This window comes from Gobius niger (assembly GCF_951799975.1).
Source record: "Gobius niger genome assembly, chromosome: 13".
NCBI lineage: Eukaryota > Metazoa > Chordata > Actinopteri > Gobiiformes > Gobiidae > Gobius > Gobius niger.
In genome coordinates, this window is record NC_136864.1 from 17620060 (window position 1) to 17638293 (window position 18234).

The window sequence follows — 18234 nt, forward strand, 5'->3', positions numbered from 1 at the left end:
TGCTGTATTTTTGGATTTTCATAGTACTCGACAGTTTGTTTTTACTAGACAGAATGTCTGTTTTTAATGTAAACATTGTATAGTTTTCTTACCTTCAGCCGTTGGTACATTTTTATAACTGTTTGGCTCATGTCTGTACTGTCTATTACTTTTGTATGCCATGCTTTTCTTGAGATGGATATTTTATTCAGATAGCGTATCATCAACTGCACTTTGCCTGTAAGACTCATAAACTGCTACTTGTGATTTGTGTGGAGGTTGACTTGAAGCTCGTGTCTTCAGTTCATGGATTCACAAAAGTGGTCTTCAACATATCAGCTTCACATGCTAAACACATTTAATTTATTTTTGGTAAAGTTAGTAGCCGCCAAATGTGAGTATTGGTTTGTACCTCAAACATGAAATTCAAGATTAATTTTTCTCAAGAAAAGTCCATGAAGTTGTTGCTTTGAAATGTTTATTTTTGTGTAAATGACCAATAAATGTGTATGCAAAGAATGACCATGTGTGTTACGTTGTTGAAATACAGCCTTGACAGCAAATGTACAATAAAAAAACTTGCTACTTCAAGTTTGATTTGTAAAAAACAATTAAATCACAGATTTCTTAAAATAGTGATTTCTATCAAATATAAACAGGCTGCCGTCCTCTTCTGCATGAGCAATCACTCATGTCACACGTTTTCTGAAAGATTTAACCATTTCAGTCAGATCATCTCTAATAAAATGAACCACTTGCTCCACTTGTTATGCTTACTTTTTTGTTGCGTGAACGTGAGGTATGAATATACCAGGCTTCCAGCAATACTGTGAAAGAATTGAATGTCATGTGATTTCATAGCAATAGCAGTTTCCTGAGAACAGCAGGAGTCCCAGCCCCATCATGTGCACAAGAGAGCATTCTGACCTACTGCAACTTTGTGCGGTATGCAAAGGTGAATGGTCTAGCCAAAATAAAAGTCAATTATGAGTAACAATGCTAATGTACTCAAAACAGAAGTGATCCAAGAAAAATAAAATAAAATTTCGAAACATTTCAATTTGGATTCATTTTCTTCAGTCACCATGAATTTCTCACGCAGATTTACTCATTTTGGGAAAAGTAAACAAATGTTTTGCTCAAAAATACTGTTTCCTTCAAAATACAGTAAAGTAAAGTAAAGAGGACTACGTGATAAACTTTCTCCAAGAACAACACTTGATTCGAGTATGGTGCCTGTCCTGCACCCTTCTTAGGAGCCTCCAGTGCATAGTGATTTAGCTTAGTTTAGATTAAGTTTGATATTGTTCCAGTTTAAACCTGTTTTGGACTTGTTTTAGTTGCTTTCCCCAAAAAGTCAAAAGTCTAAATAAATCTTGTATGAACACAGAAGGCTGTGTGTAAAATTGTAGGGTCAAATGTTGGTGCAGGTTTATGCAGGTCTGTGATAAAGAATGGAAAACATCATGAGCTTCCCCTGTTTGAAACCAAAAGCCGCCACTGAGTCTCACCCACAAAGCCTTCAGCATCGCTGGTGATCACACACACCCTTACATGTACCTTCACAAACTGTGGTCATCTCCAGCCCCTCAATGATGCAGAACACTGACACCCATTTGTGTATTTTTTTTGTGTACATAATGTATCTTTTAGATTTTGCTCTATACTGAAGTGTTCAGCGAATAAAATTAGCTTTGCCTATACCTGATATTTAGACCAAGAAAGTTGGTCCAAGTGAAGATGTAGTCTCCTCCAAATACCATCCCGATGTAAGTCACCAAGATATTCTGTAGAAATGAACAGTGTTGTCACTGCGAGAATATGAATGTTCAAACTAAGTTAAAGTATCGATTAAACTGTCAAACCTTGATGCATCCTATTATGCTCGTGGTGAGGGCTGAATTGAACTGTGTGCATAGCATGATGGAGTACATCAAAATAAAGCTAAAATGAGAACACAAAAAGACCGGGTCAAGCAATGATTATCTGTATAAAAATACAAACCAACACCAGGAAAAGCTACTTCACCCCATAACACAAGAAAGCACAAACTGCACGACAAACGTCACATCTGACCATCCACCAAACTCCAGGCCCTTTGTGCAAACACAGGACAATAAGAAAACTAACAACTCTGATAACATACAGTGTTTACAGTGTTTTTACACGGCACACTCACCATTTGCAAATCTCCCACAAAGTACGAGTAAGCCACAGTGGGAAAAATCATGATCAAAGCATTGTAGTAGAGAAGTCCGTATTTACCAAGCACCTGTAAAAAGACATGAAAAGTTATTATTTATTGTGTATTGTGTCAGAAGCACCAATTTACCTTTGAGTCAAGTTTCTGTTTCGTATATGCTCCACTAGCTGCTGTCATGACATTGTTCAACATTACAAAAATATATCCCTCCAAGTCAAAGGCTAAATCAGAACTGCAAAAGGAAAAAACAAAATAAAACACCACATTAAAAAGTATCTTTTTGCTGTGTGTGGTTCAGGAGTCTACTGCCATACCTGGCTGCTATAAAGGCCCCAAAGATCATAGTGAACACTGTCATTTTTATAGATGTAGCAAAAGATTTTCTGTGGAGGAATAAAAAGCGATTGAATGGCGTGAGATTGCGAGAGTTAAAGACAGGCCTGACTTACTTCAGAAGGAATCCCTCAAACACCATCGTCAGTAAAATGCTGAACCTCCTTAGGACAGTGAACATGGGTAGACTGGGAAGAGAGAAATGCAAGGATTTTAATGCTACTGTATATCCACAAATCAGCTAATCAAAAATATGATTTATCTAACTTGAGTTTCTGTGTTCCAAAGAGTCCTGATATTTGATTTCCAACATAAAGTAGAGGCAGTGGAAACATCTGTAACAATGGGAGGAAAATGGAATATCAAATGTTGTCATTCAAGCTATTGCTATTGTGCAGGCCCACCTTTTTTGGTATATTCAAACTTATGTCAGGGAATGAGATGACACCAAGCATCTTCCCAAGCCTCAAAACAACTATTGTTGCAAGCATCTGCAAAACAAACAAGCGTGCAGCCAGTTGATATTGTGGTCGCACTTGGTACTTGCAGAAGCACTGGTTTAAAGTTGAGCTAATCTAAACTTACCTGGCCGATTCCAACACATGTTGAGGATGGAAAACTGTAACAGATGTTTTTTTTTAGTGGCACATTTTCGATTGCTATTGTCGTGAAACAAAAATAAAAGGCCACGGTCAAGAGTTGTACTATGACCAGAGGGTTGGTTACCTGTAGTTGGTGAGAACACTTTTGTTCACGACCACAATCAGAAACGAGCTGACGCCGTAGAAGCCCGCAGAGAGCAGCTTTGGGAAGAGTTCATTGTCCTTGTCAACCTTACCAGGCACCTCTTTAGACAGTTTGGACTCATCTGAACCCCCACGTCGTCTCAGTTGCTCTGCCATATTACAATACTTGTCCTGAGACTCGCGCATGCGCAGTTTCCATCTTCATATGACACACCCACTCGCATAGCTGGATTTGGGATTATTTGTTCTACTAAATGGATCCATATATGTGAGAGCACGGCTATGATCTGAGCTATGAGTTCATTTTCTAATGTAATGAATGTGAACTATGATCTATGTGACGACAAAAAAATCATTTAAAAAGGTGCAGTATGCAACTTTTAATGCTAAACACAAAATAAGTTTCCATCACAGTGGTTTCTACAATGCGCCAGGTTCAATTGTTTTATAGGTTTTCTGGTAAGAGCAGTGAAACCCTTCTGAAAGTTGACCCTGGAGAGTCCCACTGTGACGAAAGTAAAGGCATCATGCTGACCACTCTGGGTCACTACAAGGTCAAAGACGCACAGATAAACTTTTTTTTTTCCACATAAAAAGTTGCATACTTTGAGTGGTAAACCACGATTGAACCATGAGAAAATGTAACACCTCTAAAGCAATTTATTTGAACAGGGATGTTTGCAGAGAAATTATTACCATCATGTGGCCAGAGTCCAACATAAAACCACTCCAGCCACCTGTATCAGGACATTGCCAGCAAGTCTTTACAAAGCACAACATAAAGCTTTAAATTAAGTCACTTTTTACAGTATTTTCATCCCACATTCCCAGTCCCATGTGAAATATATACCCACTTCACTTCACTGAAATAAGATGCTCACTAGAAGTGCTGACACAGGTGGCAGAAGCACCATAAGCTTACATTACATTCTGTAGCTGTGGAATTTGTTTCACAATGACAGCAATGATATATTTATATATATATACACTTTCTTCTTTTTTTTTCTTTTACAAACTCTGAATTTGTGCTGGAGTTTGGACAAAAACATTGAACAGTGAGCATGATTTGGAACATGTTCTTTGAGATCTGAAATAAGTGACAGACGCTCCAAGATATGTATAAATATACACAGCCAATCATAACTAAAATGAAACGGTTAAGCATTTAACTCGTCTGAAAAATGTGCCAAAAATAACCAGGAATACTTAAAAGTAACAAGCCGTCATCTTCACACATTCAGGGTCACACCAGTGCACACACACATACCTTCACATACATACAAATATTTTAACAAAATAAAATAATTGCTTAGTGGTCCAAAAACATTACAGTCTCTATGACCTAACAGGACCAGCTTAAAATATACATTGGGCCCCGAAACACCCTGAAAACACAGGTAGCACATCAGGGGTACAAAACTAACCACTGGTCCACCAAAAAAGGCAAGCTATCAAAAAGGAAAGAGGCAAGTACTTTTCACTGCACAACAAGCAGAAAAATACCACTTCACCTGGATACCCATTTTAAATTTCAGCCTTGCAAAGGAATGGGCAGCTAGGTTCAGGTTTAGCATAATTACACTTTTTAAAAGCAAGTTTAGCCACATTTCAGTAACTATTAAAAGTCCTATGTAGTGTAGTGCTACCACATCAGTGTTGTTACTGGGGAGGAACTCCAGTAGATGAAATACTAATCTAAAATCATGAAGAGCACAAAAGCTGAAGGGACAGAGCTGCACTTCAGCCAATTTGAAGAAAATGTAGCAGCACAAAACAGTGAAGTATGCATAATTTGTGGAGGGAAAAAAGAAAAACAGTTTGTTGAAAACATCCCTGCTTTCACGTTCGTAGATACAAAACTTCAGTGTAACAAGAGGTCCTTTTTCCATCGGCTTGTTTTGTTCTCCTTAAAACATGTAAAATCTTAGTCCTTTGGTGATGGAGGAATGGGATGACTGTACTTTTTTTTCATTGTTTTCTTATATACTTGGGGGTGTTGTAAGCATGCAAGCCTCGTAGAGGGGGGGCCCGGAGGGGCTCATGGGTGGGCAGGTGGCGTGGACAAGGCCTAGGCCAGGGCTGGGAAGGCCTCAGGGTCATCGACGTTAGGAACAGACACTCCGCTGGCCTGCAAATGAGACGGATTTGAAATCAATTGCACAATAGAATTTCATGTTCTCAAGTTAAGAGAATCATAACATTTTCAGATGGTGCCCCATAGCTTTCAGCACATCTGAAACTAGTACAGGGTAATTCAAAAGGTAATTCAGTTCTCAAGCATCGTCATGGAATAAGTCAGTGACCATTTGAAAGAGGATTGTGATTTGCAGATATGGAATTCTCTTATTGCATTAATGTTGCCCGTGCTGCAAGGTGGTGGCCACATTAACATTTGTACTTGTGATTTGGCTGGAGTTTTCTGTTGCTTTTCCTTATTCAAATATTGCGTAACGAAATTGGTTCATTCTTACTGTCAGTTTTTGAGCAACCAAATTTACAAATCAGGACTGAAATTATTTTTTTTTCCTGGTAGCACATGCACTCTTCAGAGATGCATACCTAAGTATAGTACTATATCAAAAACAATGCTGCTATTGCTGACTACTAGCTGCTATTGTATACACTATATTGGAAACAGCCTTTTGTTCCAACACAGAGTGTAGTACTCTACTTGTGAAGCACTTTGAATTGCCTTGTGTATGAATTGTGCTCTACAAATAAACTTGCCTTGCCTTGCCTAGTAGCAGCCCTGGCGTGTGACAGCGAGTTTGTAGCTGAATCAAAGTCTGCATCTTTGATGGACAATTAGCAAAAGAAGGTTGAGCGTTTTCTGAAAAATGCCTCTAAAAGAGTGTTGTCTAGAGCGTGTTTGATGAGCGATGGACTGGATGATGAACAATCATCCAGCAAAGGTGCTTAACAGGGGAGGTGTCCCGGACATGGCTCATTGTGAGGAGAACCCTGGGAAGACTGATGCTACATCCAAAATGAGCAGATTGGTAAGAGGTCTTGCGCCAAACCGGATGTGCGTCGTCCACCATGATAATAAGCCTCCAAATTGATCTGTCAGTTAGGAAGGAGTTAGGGGAAGGAGCCTCAATGCTAACTATTATAGCCACTTTAGCATAGGGACCTCTGATGCTAACTCACCGGTGATTAGGAGCTATGTGCCATCCCATAAGTGACCGCGTGCCAATCCCTCCACCCCCCTTGCCCCCACCCTGCTGTTGATTGACAGGAGCACATTTAACTAACAAAACTATAGGATGAGATTCTGCATAAGCCAAACTTTATGAAAGTGACAAAAATACATGTTCCAGTCATCTCAGCACAGTCACATGTCAGGTTTTAAAGAGGCCTCAGTAAATGGCTTAAATGAAGGCAATTTGTGCTTTTGCTTTCATTTAGTAGAAACTTACTAATTTGCATACTGTAGCTTTATGAAACAGCTGTTGAGACTAAATAAGCTAAAGGGAAATGTGATGGTTTATTTGGAGTTTTCTTTTTTTTTCTCCTTAAATGTCTTTACTTGGACACCATTGTTGCATATGCAATACAGTAGGTGGTGGCATGCGCTTTTGTGTGGCCTGCAGTCTGCCAGGGTTAGGATGCTATAATTTGATGGTTTCGGACGCAGACCAGGACACGCTGGAGGGACTAAGTCTCTAAGCTGGCCTGATACCGCCTCAGGATCCCCCAGAAGATCTGGAGAAAGTGACCGTGTCAAGTCTGGGCACCTCTGTTCAGACTGCTGCCTCTGCAACCCGGCCCTAGTGAAAGAAGATGGATGGATCTAAATAAATGAACACATTTTGCATGTGTTTTCCACTCAATGAGGAGACAGAGAATGGGGCTGGTAGACAGAGCGTGAACAGATGAGCCAGTCCTGTTCATTTAGGAATGATTAAAACTAAAGATTATTACGCCTCATTGCTGCCTCTTGAAGACTTTCATCCTGTTACTAGCTTTTCTGTTCTTTTCGTACAGAAAGCCGTGGTCTATGCAGACCATCATACTTATAATGCATAATTTTTAATGGTTGCAGGGAGGTGCGGGTTGAAAAATAGTAACAACATTGTGGGGCAGGCTGGGTTAGAAACTGCTCCAAATGCAGGCCTGCAGGCAGGAAAAAAAAATCCTGAACCGCACATCACATCTCCAACTTTTTCTTTTACCCGATGAGCTACATTTACGCTACAGAAACGTCACGGAGCTACTTATGTTTCAAAGATACTTAACTATTCTTAGGAGTTCACTGAGGAGAGGAAGTAGTCAATATTATATTTTGATAGTTGAAGAAAAATGTAATTTTGTCCTAAAACTTTACTTAATGTACAAAAGTGTTGGCAGATTCTGTTCACTGTGTTCAAAACTCTAAAATGGAACTTAAGAAGCGCATGTAAAACTGTAGCCTTTGGCGAGCTACCATGAAAGGGCTGTAGAGCTCGCTCCTGAGCTACGTCGTAGATCTCTGGTCTAGTGCCTAAGTCGTGAACAGGTGGACTCCCGTGTGGATACAGACACATCCCGGAGGCTGTAATGCTGATACGTTAGGTGGAGGCTCTGGGATCTGATCTCACACAAAGTCAGAGAAACTTCAGTATCTGTGTCTCTCGGCTCATGTCACTGTCCTTGCTGTCAGGGTTTCTAGTTATCAGGGCCAAACCCACCCAAACGTATCTGAAAATACAGCCAAAACTTTTAAACGTAATTAGAGATGCACCGATCCAGCTTTTTTGTTTGTTTTTACCACCGACACCGATGCTGGAGGTTTGAGTGTCTGATATTTACCCATACCAAGAGACTTTCATAAAAGTGGCTTTCTCTGAGGGAAAAAAAATATTCACTCTTTTCTCCATTTCAAGATCAATAAAGTCACAATGTTACGGATCAATTATCAACTTTATCTATTGATAAACTAATGGATAAACATTAAACAAGGATCACTGGACGTTTCTACACTAAATATCCTTGGCTACAAGACATGCTTTAGGTCACATCAACATAAGCAACTCACATGAAGTGATCTGATCATTACAACTGTTAGATCTTATTTCTTAAACTAAAATACAAACACGTGGCTTCAGCACTGGCCGATTTATTTTATTGGGCTACTTTAGGTATTTGTACCATAGTTTCTGTGGCAGCCTTGATTAGTTGATGTCAACATTAGCATGCTACTGCTAGCTTTAACACACAGATGCTAACCGTGGCATTTTGTGCCGCAATCAAAAATACATTTGTGGAGGTTAAAACTAACTCAGCGATTGAATTCTTCGCTTTACAGTGATATACAGCAGGGTGAACTCCTTTGAAACGATTGGATCTGATTTTTGCTAGCGTTTGGTCGTGACGTATGTAATGCGCCCGAGTGAGTTAAGCAGCCATCATAACTCTTGGGGACATTCCTTGCACATTCCAATTTTATTTTTTGGATATTTGGGAGCCATTACTTCCATTACTTTCGGATCTGCCACCATTGCCAAACTACAACCCGCAAATCGGCGCAAATGCTTGACGTCACCTTCAACACCCGCCTCCCCCGCTCGCTGAATGGTAGGTAGAACGTCAACCGATGTAACGCAGCCACTGAGATCAAGCCCAGACGTACATGCAGGGCAATTGTAATTGACCAGAATTTACGGATGACTAAGGCCAGGCTCGATCGGTGCATCCCTAAAACTAATTTCCAATGTAATTACCAATGTACAAGCCACAGCGTTCCTATGATGAAACTGGAAATCAGATTCAGAAAACTTTATCCTCAATAGAGCAATTCATTTGGAGCTTCCTTAAGACACATTACTGATTAGAAATGGGATTCAGCCTTGTTTAGCAGTTTAATAGCTGAAGGTATGAAAGACAACAAATAATGATTCTTTGTTGCTTGCGACACATTATAGCAGCGCCCAGAGGGCATCAACATAACACCCCCTGTCTCACTGAAATAGCAGCTCTGATGGACTTGGATTTGAGGATTAATTTTTTGGGCAATAAGATCTCATTATGTCCTGGACCTTTGCTTGAGAAATTTGCCCCAAACTTTTTGGTCTAGAGCCCTGATAAGCTAATATTAAAACAACTTTATGGACGCTATACTGACTGCCCTTTCGAACACCAGCGGCACAAGTCCAGTCCTGTTATCATAGGACTTAACTCACCACAATAGGGTTTCAGACTCAGTGGTTTTCAAACCCATTCATTCTAACTGAACTATGTTGTTAGAGCTGTGACAACAGCTTTTATTGTTACCTTGTCAGAGCGTCCTCCCCCACGTGCCGGTCGGCTGCTTCCCCCACCGCGGCTGCCCCGGCCTCCGCGAGCACCCCCACGCCCGCGCCCTGGGCGGCCCAGGTCTCCAAAGTTGATTTCAAGTTGGGATGTAATGTCGTTAGCTGGTTTACGGAAATGATGATCACTTGATTCATCAGGAGTGCCCTGCACAAGAAAAACAGGCATAAATAAAGTGGATGTATTTAAAAATCATTCCACAACTTCTTAAAATAATGGATACCTTCTGGTAAAGAGTGTTGTTGGCTTCTACTTCTGCCTCCGTGGTGTCAATCAAAGCTCCAACTGGCCTCTGTTGACATACCAGTGTAGTTTACAGTAAACAAGGTAGTTACATTAACCGTAAATCATAAAATTATACTTGTGTAGAGGACATAGTAATATGAACAAACAGTACAGATGGCTTACATCTTCGCTCTTGGACTTGTGCAGCACATATCCTTTCTTCCACTGGCTGTCGGCTCCTTCATTGGGTTTGCGAATGTTGAACTCCACTTTGGTGCGCTCCTTGTCTTGCATGGCCTTCCACTCGTCCAGTGTCATCTCTTTGGGACCTTCATTCTTTACTTCTTCTACCTCATTTTCTCTGAAAAGTTAAAATAGGACAAACCGTGAACTTCAAACAAACAATCCTCTTAGCTCTATGCATAGTCTCTAATCCTGAGGCCAGCAGGTCAGACAATGTTTATCCCATTTGCACCAACATTTGTGATAAAAATACCAGCAGACATGAGAATATATGTTTGAGGCCTTTACAAAAGACTAATCTATGTCTTAAGGACATAATGACCTATGTCTTAATCATTATCATCAAATCTCACTTGTTTTCAGAGCCAGCAGGAGCACTCTCCTCTCCCTCAGGGACCGTCTCAGGAGCAGGAGTCTGCTCAGCCTCACTGAGGGCAAAAATAGACATTAGGCAAGTTATTTCACAATGTACCATCAATCATTACATTAATATGTACAGTCTACACAGACTACACTCATCCCATTCTGGCCTGATATCAACAGAGAGCTGATCAGACCCTTGTGTCTCAATATAGTGGCAGAGCTGAGTGCTGAATGACTGGATATGGTTCACAGTAGGTTCAGGGTGTATGGGGCGAAACAAGGTTTGACACTAACTAACTTTGTAGCACTGCAAAAAAATAAAGAGAAAGAAAACTAACATACATATATTAAGCTAATGCCTATAAGCAATAACACATCAAATCAATGAACACGTCAAAGTTACCAGTCTTTGTCTTCACTTTAAACCGGGTGGACAGAAACAAAGAAATTAGCTTGAGAGTGGTGGAGTACATTAATGTTTTCCCAGGGGGCGCTGTTGTCGGACTAGAATCAACCCTGGCCAGTTCGGTTAGTTCAATCTGGGAAATTTGAATAAAGGCCCTACCAATCCAAGTCCCACCTTTACATGAGCTTCTGAAATTCTTTAAAGATCAGACTAAACAAACATATTTAATTTCACTTTGTTCATTTCTTACTTGCTCTCATCCTTAACAGGGCCCCAGTTGTTTGAACCACTGCCACCACGCTTTTCTTCACTCTTCTGGCTGCTGAAGCAAAACAAGGAAGAGATAAAAATCAGATCAACTTAAAAAACATTGTCAAGCTTATAATAGTCCTATAATCTTCACTTACGATTTGTCATTGCCACTATGTTTGTCAAAATCTCGTTTCCCACGTGAATCAAAGCAGTCTCCACGACCCATTCCTCGTCCCCGGCCACCGCGCCCACCCCTGCCGCCACCACGCCCTCTGGGGGGCCTGTCTCCTGAAGGCCTACAACCAACACAATACAGTTAATCAGCATCTATGTCTATACAGACATGTTTATATCATGGGCAGTGGCTGCAAAACATAGTTACGTTTCATCAAGCAAACAATATCTACCAGTACTCATAATTTTTCATTTTCCCCATGAACATGTTTATTAAGTTTAATATGTTGTTTTTTTTTGCACAAGATTTAAATTCCCATCTGCTTCAAAGTTGCAATAAAACAGTTGGGCAAAGATATGTTAGGATATGAACCCTTCTAAAGCAATCTGCATTTACTTGTGCTGCATAATAGACATTTCTGAAGCAAAGGGGAAAAAGGTCTCGTTGCACCAAGTTCAACATAATTGCACACAACATTATTGATAAATAATAGTGTGGAGTGAGAAAGGTCATACCCATTTGATGAATGCAATTTCACGTAGCACGTTTGTTTGGTTATTTGATGGTTTCACACACTCAGTGCTGAACACAAACATTCATGCACCTGCCTCTGATCACACTGAGCTTGTCAAGGCAAACTGGCCTCAGGCAGCATGTGCAAATGTGCTCGTTTCCAAATGTTCATCACTTTCACTCACTTGTCCGTGGAGAACTCGCCACCTCCTTCGGGCTTGTCCTCAGATGGTTTGTCAAAGCGCCGCTCTCGAGGTGGTCTCCTGTCAGGCCTTTTGTCAACAGGCCGCCCCTCACCTTGTCCACCCTGGTGCTGAGGACCAGGCTGGCCCTGCTGATCCGGTCTTCTACCGACCCGTCTGATACCTGCCAAACACAGAGGCCTGTCATCAGGCTGCCTGAGCATCATCTACCTGAAGTCAAGCTAACGCTATGTACTTTGAATGTTTACATTGATTACATCCTGGCTATGGTTTGGATGTGATTTAGGAAAGGCATAAACAATAGCCCTCCTTAAAGCTCACATTAGAGGCAATATGTTTTGCAAAACATGCAGCCTGTCAGCACATAGTAAACACTGCTGTGTGGAGGGGGAGTGACATTTCATCGTACACTGATGGGACAACAAGCGACCGCTCCGGTAGAAAAACATACATGTAATTATTCCTCTAGACATAGACTGCACATGATGAGTGGTCCACATTGATCTCACACGGTTTGGCTCCGCTCTCCTCCAGCTGGAGCTAGCCAGGCTAGCACAAGCTGCAGCGGAGGATGCACAGACCTTAGTGCACTTACATTAACGACAGGCTGGAGCCAACCGTACCTTCTTTCTTTAGGGGGACAGGCGGCTGAGACTCGTCTTTTTTGTCTAGCAGCGGGTTTTTCCTGTCTTTCTGAGATTCCTTCTTCGGCTGTTTAGCAGCTTGAGCCGCGGTCTTGGTTATGCCAGCAGCGGCCGCCTCCTTCTTCTTATTTTCTGCAGCCTTTAGGATCTCATACGGGTCGGTCTCGTCATCTAATAGCTGGTCGAACCGGTTGGTCACGACGCAGCCGAATCCTTCTTGCAGGTGTCCGGGCATGATGGCGCCCCTTCAGCGGGATTCACCTCCGATTCTACGAGGCTTGATGCGAACACCGCTCAGGATGCTGCCACAAGATGGCTGGGAGAGCTGCCCCTTCTCTTCCGGTGCGAGCACCATCCGGGACACTGCGCAGCCCACCAATGTCTGCAGGCCTGTGCAATGTTTTTATTGACATTATGTAATCATGTGCTCGAGCTAGCTGTCAGAGACCCTGTTCTCATCTCTGACCTCTTGTGCGGAGAAGCCTTCGCTTAGATGCCCCAGTCTCTGGGATTACACGCAGATTGGTGAATCCAGTGGTAATACGGACAACGAAGGTTTATGAATAGAATAGTTTCAATTTAGGCCAGAATTAGCTTTATTTTTCCAAAGCCTGTCAAGCTATGAAACTTTGACCTTGGATCCAGACACTGAGGCTTCTGAAGGAACAGCCAGTGCTGAGGAGAGGATATTAAATTACAGTTTTACATGTGTTGTTATTGTGAAGTCTTGTCTGTTGTTGGGTGAAGCAAATGCAAAACAATCGCCTAATAAATGATTAGTTACAAAAAGAGAAGAGAAAGAACGTAAATGGTTAATAAAACATACCAACCACATTATTGACATGAGAGTCCACAAGAAATGCAGCAAAACGCCTCATCTCTGACCACATGTGGAGAAATACTAGTTTGCATTATTATAATAATACTAATGCGGTGGTCAATGAATAGAGTATATTCAATGTATGCAAGATTTAGCTTTATTTTTTCCCCCAAGAACACAGTAAGAAAGTAGAAATACATCTGTACCTTTTCTTCTGCAATTGACATTACTACAACAAGAAATGTAGGTATTTTACACAATAAAAATAAAACTGAAGTAATATGATGTTACAGCTTTCTTTTCACTTCTTCTTCAAGTTCAATAAGTGCTGAATAAAGATCTTCAGACAGCGAGTCATCAATGTCCATCTAAAAGTTAAAAGACACATCAGTTTACTTGAAATGTATTCGATTTAGGAGCATCAAATACTTACTTTTTGAGGCTGTGTATAATTTTTTCCAAAGCCTGATGTCAAACTATGATACTTTGACCTTGGATCCAGACACTGAGGCTTCTGAAGGAACAGCCAGTGCTGAGGAGAGGATATTAAATTACAGTTTTACATGTATTAAATGATGTACTGTCATCTAACATACCAGAGCTTCAGCGCCGTTGTGCGGTGTTATCGTGAATGTATTAGTGAACAGTCTTATCTGTTGGGGAAAATCAAATGCCAAAGAATATTAGATGATTTATAACAAAAAGAGGCAAAAATGAAAGAAAAGAAAATGGCTAATAAAACATACCAACCACATTATTGGCATGATGAGAGTCCAGAAGAAGTGGGGCAAAATGCCATAGGTCAAATTAGTCATCACCATACCAGGGCAAACAACGGCTGAATAAAGCCCCTGCCAAAAATAACAACAGAATCAATTTTGAATCATTTTTGGAAAACTACCTAATTGTGATGCAATTTACAATTTGTTTGAGAATCAGTACATGGAACTTTAAAAGCGTAGGGTAAGGGTAAAGTTAGAAGCGACCAAGCTCTTCCACGTTTCCCCTATTTAAATACGGTTACAGTAGTTACGATCCAAGTATAGTTACACAAAATTAAACATGTCGATTTTCTAAGCGGATAAAAAGTGGTACTATATTGTGAGGCGTAATAACACGTTAGGAGCACTTCGATGTCCGCACAGTGATATCTTCACTTCACTACTACTTAAATACTTAAAGTGCAACTCAACGGGCGTGGCAGAGCCTTTCCCCACCCAAAAAACTAAAGTCAAAAATTCCTGAGAAAGGGGTGGTCTCGGAGGCTTTGGGGGAGACGAGGGGGGTGAGTGTGTAGGCGGGGTCTGCTCTGTTGACAGTCTCAGACCAAGCCCCTAGATCTGACAGGACTGACAGACTGCTGTTACACGACTGTGCGCAAGGTTGATTTTTTCGTAGGAGAGTTGGTACACTCTCATGACTTGTGATTGCTTGATGTAGCAACTAGTGATGCGCGGGTCAGGGTTTTTTTCAACCCGCGGTCCCGCATTTGGAGCAGGTTCTAACCCGCCCCAGCTCGCCCCGCAACGTTGTTCTATTTTTACAACCCGCCCCGCCCCGCACCCGCAACCATTAAATATTACGCGTTACAAATATGATCCGTATGAACAGCACCGGCGTGTCATCGCGCGCGCTCTCTCTCTCTCCCTCCGAAGAGCGCTGGGCAAGAGCAAGAGAGGAAGAGAGCAGAGGTCGGCCTAACGCGAAGTCACACACCGGCTGTTTCTCAATTGCGAGGATCCGTCCTCCGTTTGGCCACTTTGTTGACGTCCTCGGTGGTGGCTCCTCCAAAACGGAGCGGAGTGTCCTCTCCCCGCCGCCTTTGAGCTCAAATGGAACGGCCTCCGGAGCGAGCGGCTGCGTCATGTCACGTGTCAATCTATGCTCATTAAAACAACTGTTTTATAAATAACAGAGGCCAGGAAACTGTTTATGTGGAACAAAACTTTTTTTAAAGTGAGTTCAAACTAATAAAGTTTTGCGAGAAAAGAAAAAAGAAACTATGCTGCAGTGCATCATGGGTCATTTCAGCTCTCCGAGGCAGCGGAGGATCCACTGCTGTATCCTTCGTAAATGAGCCAAACGGAGGAGTCGAGCTGCGAGGGTGCGAGTGGTCCAAGTGAAATGGAACACCACTTGGCGGCGCCGTGATGACGCAAATGACGTCCGAAGTGGTCGAGACGCCGAGGATCCTGGCAATTGGGAAACACCCACAGTCACACATACGGAGGAAAATAGGAGACATGAGCTCCACAAAAGCGTTCTCTGGATCACAAGCTGCAAAACGCTGCTTGTTTTATGAAAATCCGACGTATATTTACGCCAAAAACCTGCTGTAAAGACGACGGTGGAACCCGAAACCCGCGCATCACTAGTAGCAACTATCCTACGAAAAAAAAAAAAAAGATCGCCTCTGGTAGACTCCTCGCTCGCTGTCAGTGACTGCGAACAGAGAGAGAGCATCGCACAGTAGCTTTTCTAAGGGATTTATTCCTCTACACCACCTCAGCCGAAGTGTGAGCATCGCAGGGGCGCCATCTACTGGTCTGACTCATGAGCTCAGGCGGTGTGTGCGCGACGCGTGTCCTGGTTGCTACGTGACGGAGGCGGAGGCGTGTGTGGGCGGGGCCACAGAGGCCCAGAGGCAGAACTGATGACGTTTTGTGGACGCCGTGGACACACTCTCCTCCAACCGCAAAATATCAAATGTAGTTGCTGCGTGAAACCAGTAGGGGGCGCCAACCATGCGGTTTTAGACACTAAAGTGAGATTTTGAACAAGTTTGCCCCAAATGTCAACATATTGACTGGGACATGTAGCTAACTCTATTCAACAACCATTTAGACCGTTTATCAGCAAAAAAAAGTGGATTTGGTGTTTAGTTACTCTTTAAATAGGGAAAACGTGGAAGAGCTTGGTTGCTTCTAACTTCACCCCCTTTTGGCCCCATAGAGGAGAGGAGGAGAGGCGAAATGTTAACCACATCTTTGGTCTTTTTTGCGTGACTGAGGGCACACGTAAAAACCAGACAGCTACACATCAACTCGTCTCACTCAGGTAAGAACATATCTCAGTATGGAAAAACAGTGGCCTGTTCCTTTAAACAGATAACACAGGGTATTTTTATGTTTGCAGAGGACATGATGATTAATTAAATTAAATATAGCATATTCAATGATACAGGTCATATTGCACAATTGTATTTCAGTTTATCGAGCGGCACAAGAAAAACATAATTCCGTTTATGACACAGCGCACAGAAAACAAACCTGGCTGTTCATGTGTCGATTAAGAGCCAGACTGATCAGGTCAGAGGCGTACTTGGAGGAGCTGTAGGGCTCTTTCCCATCTTTGTGCTGGATATCCTCTAAACTGAAGGCAGAGCGACGAGCATTACTTGAAGAGGTCCAAATGACGCTGGATGTGAGATCAGCCTGACAAAGCATCGGCTCTAACTCCCTTATCTGCCACACAAAAACACAGTCAAACAGAAAGTATACTAAATAATGAAATGTGCCTATTTGTATGCTTCATTTACCAAAAGAAAATGACCAAAAAGGTTTGTAGCAAAGACCTCTTGCAGGCCATCTGAGTTGACCTGGTCCTGCTGAGTTAGGAGACCCTCCGCTGTTGCAAACATATGAACGACATTCCTAAAAGGAGATCATGGAAAATGGACACAAGGAGAAATCATACCAAAAGAACAGAACATTTGTGAAAATATAAATTATGAATAACATTAATTTACCTGGAAAAAAGGCCTTTGAAAAGATTCTTGAAGTCCACTTGTGGATTTGGCATAATTCCAGCATTTAGATATAAATAATCAACTTTACTGTACCTGTGGAGAGGGTACAGTAAATGTTACAGAAATATTAAAAGTTTGAATTCAACATCCTCTTTACCTGGCCTGGACCTCCTGAGCAGCCTTGAGCACGGACTTCACAGAGCCTACATCCAGATGAAGCAGATCCACGAGGGCGCTGGGGTGAGAGGTGAGGAGGGCAGCACGCGCTGCTTCAGCCCGCTGCATGTTCCTGCAGGCCAAACAGAGCCGCAGAGCACTGTCCTGTGTGAGCAGCCTCTCACACAGCGCCAACCCAATGCCACTGTGGGGAAAGCTTGTTTGTTTATTCAGTAAGAGACACGGGAGAGGTATGGGTCATTAAGGGCGTAATGTCTATGAATGAAGATAGCAAAAAACTATAATTAATAACAACCGTAAAAGAATCCTGTCCGAAATGCGGAAACAAAGGCTATTGAATAGACATACATGCACCATTTGTAAGAGTGACCAATATGCGCAATATTTAAAAAAAAACAATATAAAACTTGCACTTCTAACTACCTGATTATAATCATTTCGTGCCTGAAGAGACTCTTTCTCGCTTAAGCCTAAACAAGTTACTTACCTGTTTGCGCCGGTGACAACTACAATCCGCTCCATTCTCTTCACAACTTCACAAAACTAAGACATACATACAGATGTGTACGTAACACATGAAGAACTGAACTACCCCATGGTCCGATAACGACAAAGCAGCTGAAACGCCAGCTCCATTTGAGCAGGCGTGGCGTGACCGTGCGTAACGAGTGTGTCGAGGGCAAACTGGCCAATCACATTCAACTAGGTCTGCCTCCAAGAAAAGGGAGGAAATAAGTTATTTTTGAAGAACATACAAAATTGAGGAATTCTTTATTAATGGCGTATTTACATGAAATGTACATTCACAAAAAAAAATATCTTATGAATATAATATTCACAATGTAGGCTATAATCAACACTTGAATTCACTCTCAAATAATAAACCAATATATTTACAAAAGAGCTTTAACAA

At 41.9% G+C, this 18234-nt stretch overlaps 3 protein-coding genes across 4 annotated transcripts; all 3 read right to left on the reverse strand.

Annotated features, from left to right (window-relative positions):
• Positions 1–632: 632 nt before the first annotated feature.
• slc35d1b (solute carrier family 35 member D1b) lies at positions 633–3557 on the reverse strand. Its single transcript, XM_079570237.1, has 13 exons — positions 3242–3557; positions 3101–3134; positions 2920–3006; positions 2783–2850; positions 2632–2703; positions 2497–2565; positions 2312–2414; positions 2159–2251; positions 2008–2075; positions 1845–1923; positions 1684–1766; positions 757–806; positions 633–684 (listed from the first exon to the last, which is right to left on the reverse strand). The coding sequence occupies exons 1-13, from the start codon at positions 3445–3447 to the stop codon at positions 674–676; spliced, it is 1023 nt and encodes a 340-aa protein (XP_079426363.1). The 5' UTR covers positions 3448–3557; the 3' UTR covers positions 633–673.
• Positions 3558–3903: 346 nt separating this feature from the next.
• serbp1b (SERPINE1 mRNA binding protein 1b) lies at positions 3904–12935 on the reverse strand. The gene is made up of 9 exons (XM_079568704.1): positions 12556–12935; positions 11915–12095; positions 11197–11337; positions 11040–11111; positions 10374–10448; positions 9961–10138; positions 9776–9844; positions 9514–9699; positions 3904–5389 (listed from the first exon to the last, which is right to left on the reverse strand). The coding sequence occupies exons 1-9, from the start codon at positions 12809–12811 to the stop codon at positions 5330–5332; spliced, it is 1218 nt and encodes a 405-aa protein (XP_079424830.1). The 5' UTR covers positions 12812–12935; the 3' UTR covers positions 3904–5329.
• Positions 12936–13537: 602 nt separating this feature from the next.
• Positions 13538–17965, reverse strand: LOC306972710 (3-keto-steroid reductase/17-beta-hydroxysteroid dehydrogenase 7-like). Of its 2 annotated transcripts, XM_079569412.1 has the most exons (9): positions 17809–17965; positions 17302–17505; positions 17145–17237; positions 16935–17049; positions 16666–16860; positions 14143–14247; positions 13993–14049; positions 13830–13928; positions 13538–13764 (listed from the first exon to the last, which is right to left on the reverse strand). In XM_079569412.1, exons 1-9 carry the CDS (start codon positions 17841–17843, stop codon positions 13684–13686), a joined length of 984 nt encoding a protein of 327 aa, XP_079425538.1. In that variant the 5' UTR covers positions 17844–17965; the 3' UTR covers positions 13538–13683. The 2 variants fall into 2 exon arrangements, 1 of the variants encoding a protein (XP_079425538.1); XR_013793532.1 differs by lacking the exon at positions 13538–13764 and having other exon boundaries at positions 13853–13928; positions 14147–14247.
• Between the last annotated feature and the right edge of the window lie 269 nt (positions 17966–18234).

Coding starts and splice junctions, on each gene's coding strand:
- LOC306972710 (XM_079569412.1), bottom strand. CDS start 17,843: ATGGAGCGGATTGTAGTTGTCACCGGCGCAAACAG. Junction 16,861..16,934: donor TTTTTGGTCATTTTCTTTTG/GTAAATGAAGCA, acceptor TTTGTGTGGCAG/ATAAGGGAGTTAGAGCCGAT. Junction 13,765..13,829: donor ATTATACACAGCCTCAAAAA/GTAAGTATTTGA, acceptor TTTAACTTTTAG/ATGGACATTGATGACTCGCT.
- slc35d1b (XM_079570237.1), bottom strand. CDS start 3,447: ATGCGCGAGTCTCAGGACAAGTATTGTAATATGGCAGAGCAACTGAGA. Junction 2,704..2,782: donor TTTGGAACACAGAAACTCAA/GTTAGATAAATC, acceptor CTCTCTTCCCAG/TCTACCCATGTTCACTGTCC. Junction 2,252..2,311: donor AACAGAAACTTGACTCAAAG/GTAAATTGGTGC, acceptor GTCTTTTTACAG/GTGCTTGGTAAATACGGACT.
- serbp1b (XM_079568704.1), bottom strand. CDS start 12,811: ATGCCCGGACACCTGCAAGAAGGATTCGGCTGCGTCGTGACCAACCGG. Junction 11,338..11,914: donor GGCGAGTTCTCCACGGACAA/GTGAGTGAAAGT, acceptor TGTTGGTTGTAG/GCCTTCAGGAGACAGGCCCC. Junction 5,390..9,513: donor GGGGAGGACGCTCTGACAAG/GTAACAATAAAA, acceptor TCTCATTTGCAG/GCCAGCGGAGTGTCTGTTCC.